Source organism: Athene noctua, chromosome 28 (genome assembly GCF_965140245.1).
Source record: "Athene noctua chromosome 28, bAthNoc1.hap1.1, whole genome shotgun sequence".
In the NCBI taxonomy this organism is placed as follows: domain Eukaryota; kingdom Metazoa; phylum Chordata; class Aves; order Strigiformes; family Strigidae; genus Athene; species Athene noctua.
The window spans coordinates 2,122,481-2,134,559 of NC_134064.1; the positions used below are offsets into that span (position 1 = coordinate 2,122,481).

General features: G+C 45.0%; 1 protein-coding gene across 1 annotated transcript in view; it reads right to left on the reverse strand.

Moving 5' to 3' along the window:
* Positions 1-304: 304 nt before the first annotated feature.
* The window catches only part of LOC141971325 (tetraspanin-15-like), a 45,030-nt gene continuing 33,255 nt past the window's right edge, over positions 305-12,079 (reverse strand). Inside the window, exons 6-8 of the mRNA XM_074928602.1 lie at positions 10,804-10,857; positions 10,137-10,253; positions 305-625 (exon numbers count right to left, since the gene is read on the reverse strand). Coding sequence (XP_074784703.1) covers positions 392-625; positions 10,137-10,253; positions 10,804-10,857 — 405 coding nt within the window. The 3' untranslated portion in view covers positions 305-391. The remainder of the gene's footprint in view (positions 626-10,136; positions 10,254-10,803; positions 10,858-12,079) is intronic.

The window sequence follows — 12,079 nt, forward strand, 5'->3', positions numbered from 1 at the left end:
AGCCACTACTTTTCAAGAGATCAGGCTAAATATAACTACAAATATACCCCAAAGCACAATGATGACGGTGCCACTTCCCTCCCCGATGGCCCAACCAGCGTGCAGCGAATGGAAGTGACTTTGCAAAAACCAATAGAAAATACATTTATTGAGTAAAAAAAACCACCCAAAACCCAATAAGGTGATGTACAAATGCTTCAAAACACCAAGGTAGTAAAAGCTCACGTACCCACACAGTGCACTGCGTTTTTATAACCTTCCAGTGTTACTTTACAGTTTCCCCCAAAGTGTCTCCTGAACCTGAGAAGATAAATCACATCATTTCCACATTTCAACATCCGCTGCCTCCCTAAGAGCTTTGCTCCAAGCTGCCTTTCAGTCTTCCACCATCTCACACTTTGCTGTGGCAGATGGCACCTTCTTCCTCATCTTCCTCATCCTCAGCATTGACAGGAATGTAGCCCCCTTCTTTGGGCAAGCACCAGCACCATCCTGCGCCGCTCAGATCCACCGCCCCGAAGCTGAAATCCCGCATCTCCAGGATCCTGAAGTCAACAGCGTCCAGCTTGGAGTAGATCTCGTTGAGCTTTTGCCAATACAGCCAAGCCATCACGAGGCCGATTACCTGCAAAAAATATGAGTATTAAAACCACTAGAATGATGCAAACCCTTCCTGGAGGTCTTCTCCTGCCAGGGATCCTGTCACCTGAACCTCCAAACCTGGCCATGAGACAAGAGAGGACAAGATGTTGTATAATCTTCTGGCAAAGCAACAGGCTTGTTGTTAAACTCATTAACGGCCACATCCATCTTAGGACTTCAACATCAGCCCTGAGAGAGGGACGCGGATTAGTTGGATATCACCACAACCATTGCAAAGAGAGAGGCAGAGGTCTAGGCTCTTGCTAAAATTAAGATATTGCCACAAGCACGGTGCCACACAGATTATTTCCCATTTCCCTGCTGGCTGTCAGGGAACTGGAAAAAAAAAATGCTTGAAATCTTTACGAGAAGAGGGAGGAAAAAAAAAAAAAAAAAAAGGCATTTTCACCAGCTCAAGATTTCAAGCTCACTGCTTTGATTTCACCTGACGTTTCCTTCGCACTGCTCTGCTGCAGCGGCTACGAGCGTCAGGAGGTACTCTCAGACCAGACTCTGATGAGGGTCACGGTGGCAATCAGAGCATTTTCAGCATAAACTGCATCTTTTGTACTAACCCCTTTGCCCACCTTGAGTACTGATCCGTAGAAATAAGGTTTATTCCCCCTAAGCCCCCAGATACTTTGAGCTCAGCACTGGGATACAACCAGCGCAGTTTTATAGGTATTTTCAATGCACAAGACAGGATGGAGAAGGATGAGACCACCTTGAGCCTCTGGGCTTTTCTGCTCAGTTTTGAGGCTAGTTAACATGTTTTTCTGCATAATCATGCCTTGCCACAAATAGTCAATAAATAACCCAGTTGCACCTGTACCATCCATCAGTTAGAATCTTTTGTACCACTGCGGCGCGTTGGTTTTGGAGCTGAAAAATGTTATTAATCATTTCTCTGGGTCCTAATTGATCCATTAAATAGTCTGGAAAGTGGGAACATTAAGAAAAGGATAAATGGGGATAAGAGCAAAGGGTTGTAACACATCTTAAATTAGGGAGGTCGTAACACATCTTACATTAGGGACTGTTTTATCCCAGAGTGGAAAGGGAAAAGTGTTTGCCCAGAGCAGGCTGCAGAAAATGGAGGCAAAAACTCCACAGGGAAAAAGCAAATCAGATAAGTGTCGCCCAGTGAGCTGACAGCAAACAGACAAACACAAACATCACCGGGGTTTATTCATTTGCCTTTCAGAGACAGAGAAATAGCCCGCCACCCACAGGAGCAGCTTCTGCCCTGCACAGAAGCTGCCCCAAAACAACTCAATTTTTATTTTTCCCTCCCAAATTCAGCTGGGGGTGGATCCTGAGGGGACCCCTTGCATCGACAGCTCTTCCTTCAGCAAGTCAGAAGTGGAAGACTCTGTCCTTTGAGCTGCTCTCCCAACATGGAGAGTCCTTCCTTGAAGTCCTCAGTTGGAGCTTGCCCCATTCCCACTTTCCTAATTACACCCACCGATCCTCAAAGAGCATCCTGCTTATTTGACATTCCACCTAATTACTGATAACAGGATTAATCACTGAAAGAACAGGAGGCTGCAGCGTGGTTAGGGCCAGCAGGGCTTTCCCGACTGCGGAATCACAGAAATACTGGGTTTGTGCCATGAGGGTTCTTTGCTGGGCAAGGTGACTGCAGATGCTGAAAAAAAAGCCCTGAAGTCTGGAAACATCTCAGCATCTCCTTTTGTTATCCAAATGGCCTGAAATCAGGGTATCTCACAGCGCCGGTAACTTTTGTGTGTGTATCTGTGTAGCTCCCCGCTGCCCTCAAAATATTCACTGTTGTGCTGCGTATTGTATAACCCTCTCAGCAGGCAACTCCTTCCCAAATACTCGAGGAAATGATTTCAGCCTACAGACGGAGAGAGCATTCAACCCTGCCTCACACTGCTCCCCGAGAACTTGTGCAGGACCAAAACGGGGCCGTGCCACTGGAGCTCGCTTTTGGCGGCGAAGCAAAAATAACAAAACCAAATAATTTGTCATGGAAAAGCCAGTCGGGGTCCTGCTCTCCTGCCCCATATCCGTCCCCTCTTTGGTCCCCAAAAGCTGCAGAAATCTGCAGGTGGGGGTGCAGGAGGTCAGGGCTGGTTGGATGATGCTTGGGGGATGATGCTCTGTCTCCACAAACTGGAGAGCCCAAAGCAACCGCTCCCACATGGATCCGGGTAATAGGATCGTGCTAATCCATATTCAACAGCAGAGCCTTTAAGGGTTTTAAAAGTTTTAAGATAATATTTAAATGTATGTCAAGCTTTAGCATTATTTACTTCTATTAGCATGTCATCACTGGGCAGATTAAAATCCCACTGCTGATACAGTGAAAGGACTGAGCAAGCAAAACCCTTCGAAATGACAAATTCTAAGGCAAGCGTGACATTTTTTCCTCCCTAAACCAAACAGTAATTCAGAAAAGATTTGTGTTTACAATAAATTAAATGCAGATGAACCCAGTTCTGCAAAAGCAGCCAGGTTCAGGGACATCATCCCTCCTGCTCCTCTGCCCCCGGCGGCGATGTGACGTCTGAGGTATCGCAGGACGCAGCATCCTGGTTAAACTGGGAATTTCTTGAACGGAATGAAATTACCCCAAGTCCTCAATCAGCAGCCTGCATCCCACAGCCCTTCACTCTCCTCTGAGTTATGAACCAACTTCCATTCCGTCTTGCCTCTAAATATCCTCTTTCACTTAATGAAAACAGAAAAAGCTGTCAGGAATATAGATGCATTCAATATCCCCAGCACCAAGGGCACCATGTTTTCCAGAAGTAAAGAGACTTCTAACGTGAGTGCTGATTTTATTGCGTCGCCATATGAAGGAAGGTGTTATTGCAGAGGAGCATGTTAACAAAATGTATCAAGCATGAGGCTAAAAAAATTAAAAAGCTGCTTTTCTCCCTGACTTCCCCTCCCCATGATGGCAATCACCGCGGAGCGAGGGGAGAACTGCTCAGGAGTTATTGCTTGCGGGTCATTTAAAGTTAGAAAATTGCCTCTTCTTTCTGGCTGGCGTTCAGTGGAGTACAGAAACCATCCCTGCCTCGGGAGGTCTCTAGTCTGCCACTTTCTGAGGTTTTTTTGCTGGGGGATTTAAACACACAGGGTTTGCACGGGGTACAAGATCATTGAGCAGCTGCTTTACAGTGTGCAAGAGCAGTTGTGTGAATAAAATAAATCCAAAGGCCTTTGCATATCGAGGGAATCAATAAAGCATGGCAGACCCCCGGGGAAGTCACAATATGAGATATATATATAATTTTTGTGATGGTATGGCAATAGCAATTGCACTCTATATATTGCAGTTCGCATTGCCAATGCTATTTGTAATTTGGTGGCACCCAAAGCCGGCGTTCCTCTGTGATGACAGCGATGGAGAAAACCACCCTGCAGTTGACAATATTTGAGAATTATTGTCTTGTTTCCTGGCTGGACACTGCAGGAGGGAGCGTGCAAAGGCTTGCACAGGCACATCCTTCCTGCATCCTTCCCTTCACACGTGTTTTCCTCCCGACTGGGGCATGCTGCCCACCTCCCCCTCTGCTCCCCAGCCACCCTGAGCACGAATCAGGAAGAGAAACTTTACAAAACCAAAGCATCGCTGTTAGAAGCAATGATAATCACTATGGCCATGCAGATACCTGGATTATCATATTTTAAACCATTAAGCACACAATGTTGCACCAGGAGGGAGATATCCTGTTGCTTTGGCTTTTTTTTTTTTTTTTAAGAAAATTATAAATATATAAATGCACAGCAAAACAGAATGGGGAGCAGATGTCTGCTGCCATTTCCCACCTCTCCAGCTCCTCCTAGAAGCAGCTCAGCAGCCTTGACCCAATCCAAACTGGCATTTTGCAGCTGAAGAGCTTGACCTTCATCTCTCGGCAGCACTTTGGGACTCCCCTGGAAAGCCATGGCTAAAGTCTTCCCCAAATCCATACAATTTAGGGTAAGGAACTTCTGCATCTTCATTTTCAACCATCAAAAGGGTGAGAGGGATGTCTGCTGTCAGTGCGGGCCAGCCCTAAATTCTCCCATCCAACCCAGCCGAGTAGCTAGAGGAAATTTATGCCCATCAGAGAGGAAAAAAGAATAAGTGCTCCAGAGCACAAATCATCAGGGATTTTATCTTGGACTCCCAGGGGCTGTACAATGCTTACGAGCATTGGGAAATACAAGCAATGGGAAATAAAACCCATTCATCACTTTCAGCTTTTCATATCCTCCCACACCGCTTCATCAAACCCCTCGTTGGTATTTCTCCTGTCCCCGCGAGCCTCAGGGAGAGGGACCTCCCTGCCTCAGCAAAAACATGTGGGAACACACAGCCAGGCAAGGGCAGCCTGATTATTTTCTTGGTTTATGCCCCGATTATAAATGCTCATTTAATCCCGGAAGGTTCCCATGGATGTGTGCAAGTCCCTGCTACTGGAAGACCCCTGAGTTTTCTCTATGCAAAACAGCAAAAGCTCAAAAAGCAAATTAAAACTCTCGGTATTTTGCTCCTGAACTTGCAATTATTTCTGGCCAACTTATAACAGTGACGCTAATTATAACTGTATCGTGATTAATGGGTGTTGGCCTCTCTGGCTGAGCAAGGACACCATCCTGCTGCTGTTGCCAACTCATCGCTCCAGAAATTAAATAGTTATTGCCCCTGCCACAGCAAATGTCTCACTTCATCCACCACTATTACTCCAAGGCAGGAAAAGACATCTTTATATTACAAGAGATATCCAGAAGAGATTGGAAATACATGGTCTGGCAGTTTCAGCACCTGTTCTTCCACTCATTTTTGTGGTGGCAGCGAAGCATCCTGGTTCTCCAGGTCTCAGATAAACTCTAATACTGCACTTGGGATCAAACAAGACAGCATGGGTCTTAATTACCAATTACCTACCAACATCACAAGACCGAAATTAGATTAATATGGACACCTTAACACAACTAATGGGTATTCCTTCTCTTCCAGCACTCGAGGAAGTTAAATATACACCAGTATTTGAGGCTACACTCCAATTTCTGTGGTTCTGGTGCAGCACAGAGCCTTCTGCTAGACACAAGCTGTGTATTTCTGTCTCCCGTGTAGGTGCCATGAGATTTATTATCAGGCTCTTTGGTGCTCAGCTCCATCCTTGCCAAGCTCCAGCTTTGCTCAGTGTCTCGTAGCGTCTCCCCTTGTTCTTTCAGACTAAATGGTTTTGCATTAGGAACAAGCTTCAACAGGGCCGATATGGCTGAGATCTAATTGCAATACCCTCCTCACTGGGAAATGCTCATTGATTGATGGCTCATCTCTTCCACGTCTGGCAAAAGAAAGCACGCTCAGTCAGGAACGTTTTTGGAAGCAAGGGAGGAAAGAACTCAAACACTCATTTTCACATTATTATACAACAAGAAAAAGGGCTGGAAAACCCACAGATGTTTTCCCTTAGGGGTGTGTGCCTGCATGTGATCAGTGGCTCGACTCGGGGTGGAAAGGTTGCATTTTGGGCCCTTGCAGATCACTCAAAAGGAGCTGAGCTCCTCCGGTTGCATTTTCCTGGGCAATCAAACATACAAGGCTTAATTTGGCTTTTGCTTAACAAGGGAAAAAATTAAGGATGGAAAATAGGAACAAAACAATGCTCAAGAGCCCTTGCATGGTGACAGTGTGATTAACCACATCCCGCTGCATCATGGTCCCCACAAAACCAACTCTGGCCACAGAGCAAATAATCCACCAGCCCAACAAGGCTCATCTGAAAGCAAAACTTTCTGCAGGAAAACCCTTTTCCATGCAAACGTCACCGTCTGCTGCGCAGGCGTCTGCCCGGCTCCGGGGGTCCCGGCCCATTTGGGCAGCTGTAAAGCTGGATCTGGCTAAACAGAAGAGTTGAACTATTTCAAGCTTTCCCAGAGCTAATCAAGTAAAAAGCAAGCATTTATCTTGTATTGGCTTTTCCTTCCACAAATTGATATTTATAGACCAGGCTCTCGTAGAGGTCATGGGCTGCAGATGGAAAAATCCCTTTTATTCCACTTTTCTCCTACATTAAGCACGCGTCAGCCACTTGAGAATGTATGGCTTTCCAGACCCTGAAGCAACTAAGATATTAAAAAGCAAACAAAATACACATTCATCTTGCAAAGAAAAAGGGAACTTTGGCAATACAGAGCCCTTTACACAAGGAAACATTTAACACCGCTGTCACCAAGGGATGAAGACGCCAAGGTGCAAAATGCACGTTGCAAGTCTAATGCTAGATTTTTGAGGACTGAAATAGTTGATCTTCTGGATTTACACTCTTAGGAGGCAACATCTACCTCTACACTGATGCCCTGTTATTGTGTAGCTGCTCCCAACGTAGAGCTTTGGAGATTGATGAGATATCAAAGCGAAATGGAGGTAGCAACAATTTACCGCGTGTTGGCTGTGCCGCAGAGTCGATAAATACTAACTCTTGGCAGTGACCTTTAGAGATTTTTTTCTTTTTAATTGGACTTGTGCCACTTTCTGCTTCTTTAGGATGGAGAAAAAGGGGTTGAAGAGCTTTTTTAATGCAGTTTTTTCTACATTATTACAGTGGCTACATCTTCACCTTGCTAAGGAGGATGAAATACCATCAGAAAACCGTCCCCTGCAAAGACACGGGAATGGAAAAGTTGGAGGTGTTTTTCCTTAGGTCAGTATAAAAGCTGCTGAAAGAGCACCTGGGCATGGCAAAGGGGAAAGGGCAACACACGAGGTTATTTGGCTTATTTTAACTACAAATGTGTTTTATGCACACCGTTAACTCCTTGGATAATCTTGCTAGAGGCAGTGGAGGTAGGGACGCAGCCAGTAGGAAACAAATTTATGGGCTTTGCTGCACCTGCTGAAAGATCTGGGGTTGCTTCATAATTAAACACAACTAGTATGAGGCCACAATGTGAATTTGCCACTGACTGCCAGCAACTAAATTAAAACGTCTTTTTGAGAGAGCTATGAAATGCATCACAGTTTGGCCTCAGTCTGCAGCTTGGCTGAGAAGAGAGGCAAGGAGACAGGATTGTTACTGGAGAATGAAACATAGGAAAAAGAAAAAAGAGAATTAAAGGTACTCTGCAAAAGCAGAAAAATAATTGATTTGATGCTTTGCTCTGAACAAACTAAGACAAATGAACACAACCCCTTTTCCACTCCTCAGATGGGATTTTTTTCCCCGATTGCTTGATGGCTGACTTAAAAAAGGCAGAGACATTCATGATTTAGGAGCGATCATAAAGCGACAAGCTCCCTCTGCCATGCACCAGCTGGCAGAGAGGCTGGCTGCTGTGCACTGATGTACCCGGGCAGGATTCTTCCCTGCCTCCTCACCCGTTCAATCACTTTAACACCTAGAAGGACCCAGCAGATTTACAGCTTGCCCCGAACCCAAATAGACAGATGCCCACATGCCTGAGAAAGCAAAGTCAAGCAGCCTGCCCTGTACCCTTGGCCTCTTGCACAGAAATTTGGGGAAAAGCAGAGAAAACTTCCTGCTTGATGGAAAGCCAAAATTTGATGGTTTCCCACACCTGAGCATGATGGAAAGAAAACACTGAGAGTAATAATTGCCCACTCTCTGTGGGTGCTCTATGTCAACCCAAACTTTTCTTGGGTTCTCCTTTCTGCACAAGAAAAGCCAGTTTCTTACCCCAAATTCAAGCACAAATCTTGGGCACTTGGGTGATAAACATCAGCCAAGCTCCAATCCCCAACCTTTGAGCTCTCGAGCTGCTCACCATCACAGATGAGGCTGAAGTTTGACCCTAAGGAAGTACAAGGCTTTGAGGAAAATTGGGCAAAACTCAAAGCCAGACTCAGGATGCGGATCGTGATCCCAACATTCCTGCTGGCACCCTGCAAGTTTTCCACGAAGGTGGTTTGCAGCTCCACGGAGAGGCACTTGCCCTGTGTCATGGCAAATACCCAAAGGCCAAAGATGGGACAGGGCAACATGTTCACTCTTCCCAAAGTTCAAGGCACTGTCGCCTCCCCACGTCAACGGTGCCAACTCCTTCCCCCTTGGATCAGCAATTCAGGGACAATATTCTCACCCCAGCTTTCTGCTGGCAGCTGCTGGGGATGAAGCTGTTGCTGGGCTGACAGCTCCTGGCAACACAGATGGCCATTTATAACTTAATTCCCTCCAAAACTTGACAGAATCAAATCTGATTTATATTTAAAACCTGGAAATCGTGAGCAGATGGGAAGAACGAGGTTCTTCATCTGAAGAGCATTTAACGGCACGCCAGAAAAATCACAACGCTTGCTCAAAAGCACTTGATATTCATCAAGGCTCAGCAATCCTTATTGCCATCTCTGGTTTTGCTCCCCATCCTTCCCAATTAAGAGCATCATGTTGGCAGGTTAATGGGTAACGCAACAGGCAGCTCCTATAAAGGGCTCTCGACAACCTGCGAGGCAGATGGAAGCGGTCGCCTCTATTACGGCCCTTTCTCACCCCATTTCTGTGCCTGTTGCATTTCCTAGTGGTAGCACAGCAGAAGTCCATTGCTCATTTGCATGCTTTGGAGAAAGCACTTTAGAAATGTGGAGCATCGCAGCCAGGATTGGGCACAAACTGCTCCCTCGTCCTGGTTTTTCATTTCGACCATCTGAGAGCCTAAAAGGAAAGTCCACTTTTGAAAAATTAGCTCAACATGTCACATATTTTCCCAACAGCTTCTGCTTTATTCAACCACCATTCTACCTTACACTGCAAGCAGAAACACATAAAAAAATAAAATAATTTCACTTCCATTTAAATAAAACCCCCTATCTGGAAAGCATCACCAAATACCTCCGTAGCAAATCCAGCCTTACATCCAATGAGATAAAAAGAAAGCTTTTGCTTGTGAGCTTCAAAAGGAATCAAAAAAAAGGATCAAATCAACATTAAATCATCAAAATTTTGTAAAAAATAATTCTGAAACGATCTAAGAGAGATATTCACCTCCTTGCCAGCGCAGTGCCAACAGTGCTGCAAAGGGATAGCCTCATCTGCAGGCCAAAATTTCTCTCCATATTGTGCGTCTGTGATGAAGAGCTTAATTACCTGTGCTGGAAAGTTGTTTGGATCCTCAGGCATAACTAATGGGAAATGGATTTCATGAGGCATGGCAAATCCTGCTAAATTTACGATTATGATTTATTTTGGTTAATATTTATGCTCTATTTGAAGAGAGCTGTAAAAACAAATATTAAAGGATTTGCTGTGCTAACATATGCATGCTTTGCTTTTAGATGCTATTACTCGATCGATAATTAGATTTCAGGAGTCCATTACGTGACGGGCAGCTCCACCATCATAAACCATTCATTTTGCTAAGGATGCTCTAGGAAGCACTGTGACGTTTGCTGTCCAAGACACAAATCTCACACGTAAATGGAGGGGAAAAAATAACTAAAAATGAACTATTTTTCCTCCTCCAGAACAGCAGAAGAAGCTGAGAAGACATCGACCAGATCTACCACGTACCTGTGGAAGCAACAGGGAGCAAACGATGCCCAAAGTGGCCTCGAAGTTGTCTTTGAGCCAGAGCCCGACGGCGTGGATGCAGCCTCGCACGTGGATGATGCTGAGCAGCTCCAGGCGCTGGAAGAAGAACAGAGAGAAGCATCAAGGTTTTCACCTTGGGAGGAGATCTTATTTCTCATATTTGCTCCTCCTTGCAAGCCAAAGGAGAGGCATGAGAAATGTTTGGGAATTGAGTTCTTGGATTGGACCTTTCCCTGGGTTTTCTTGCCAGAAAACTGTCCCTGGGAGCTACGGACCATACGCACAGAGATGGTGAAGCTCTCTGCTGAGATACAGCCCTGTGGTCAACCCTGAAGGCCTCAAAATCAGGTTCTCTCCTACCACCAGGCCTCAAAACACAACTCAGGACCAACATTTCCCACAGCAGATCCAGAAGGGCCATGCCAAAGCCTACAGGGACTATCCAAGCGTCTCACGAGCTTGCCTGTGCTCTGCGAGCCTGAGCAACACCCCGAGATGCCAGGGAAAAGCAATAAAAACGAATTTATACACAGCTGCAGTAACAGCCATTCTTGGTGGGGAAGCATTTACCTGCAGATAACTGGTTTTGTTTAGGTTGGGGAAGGAGAAGCCAACTCTTATGTATGAAGGAAAAAGCCAATGTTACCTCTTTATCAAGTGTCCTGTATCCACACAGGGTGTTAATGACTTCTCCAGGGACCTGTGAATAGAGAACTGGTGAACAGACCTAGCTCAGAGGAAGCCAAATGGGAAATACAAGAAATAACACTAAAAAAAAAAGAAATAGAAGAACTCGCCCCGCTGTCTCGACCATTCAGCACAGCACACAGCAAGCAGCTACCCTCAAACCTCACCTTGCTACCACGGGCTCCTTTTTGCCCAAATGCAATACTGAAAACATGCACATTGGCAGTAAGTTGCTTGGGTTTTTAATAATTATTTTTTTTAAAACCACTTTTCTCTCTGGTTTCTGCTGTTTCAGAGGATGGCTCACGTCCCCTCAATGTTTTTCCAGTGATTTGAGCCGGGACCACCTCCACATCATGCAAGAAATTAGCAAAGCAGCTCTTTCAAAATGTTCCCTTGGTTTTCTCCTTGTTTAATTCTGGCCACCTTTTCCAACACCTTCAGTTGTGTCTCTCCTTCATAATAAAGGGAATTTCACAATGATTAAATGTATTGGGCATTCCAGAAACCAAAGGGGAATTTTCCTGAAGTCTTCCATCACCTTGAGGAGAAACATAAGGATTTAAGCCCCAAGGCTTAGATTTTTGTGGATCAACAAAAATTTTTCAAGAGGTACAGCTAATGAGAAAAATCCCAGCCAAACAGTGCTATTCAGGACCTTTATAAAATAAAATCAAACCTAATTCCTCCTTCTGTCAGGATGGAAAGTGTGAAATGTGGCACATTTTGGGTTACAAAAGTGATTCTTGCTCATTCCAAAAACCACCAAAGCTGGAGAGTAGCTCTTGAGCTAGTTGGGTACTTTGCACCTCTTGGGACTGATCTTCTGATGTTTTGGGGGTTTTTTTGGCTTGTTTCAGGGATCAAACAGCAGCTTCCATAACACCGTGTATTGCTAAAGGGGCCTTGTGCCCATAAAATAATAACGTGCTGAAATTATTATGCTCTCAGAAAGATGGCTTTGACAACCAGTAAAAACTCTTGGACAACAAAACAAAAATATCAGAGGCACAGAGATGAAAAAGAGAAATGTGCACATTTAGATGTAAATTATGCTTTCTTGCAAGACACAGCATAAAAGAAATGTGCGCCTCCGGACAGACTCCAGCCATAAAGCTGCAACTTGTTCCTCCTGTAATTGGCAGGGAAATTATTCCAGTGTTACCATTCCAAGAGCTTCGATACCTAGCACATAACTCACAGCACTATCAAAAATCCCGTCTCTCACCATTCAA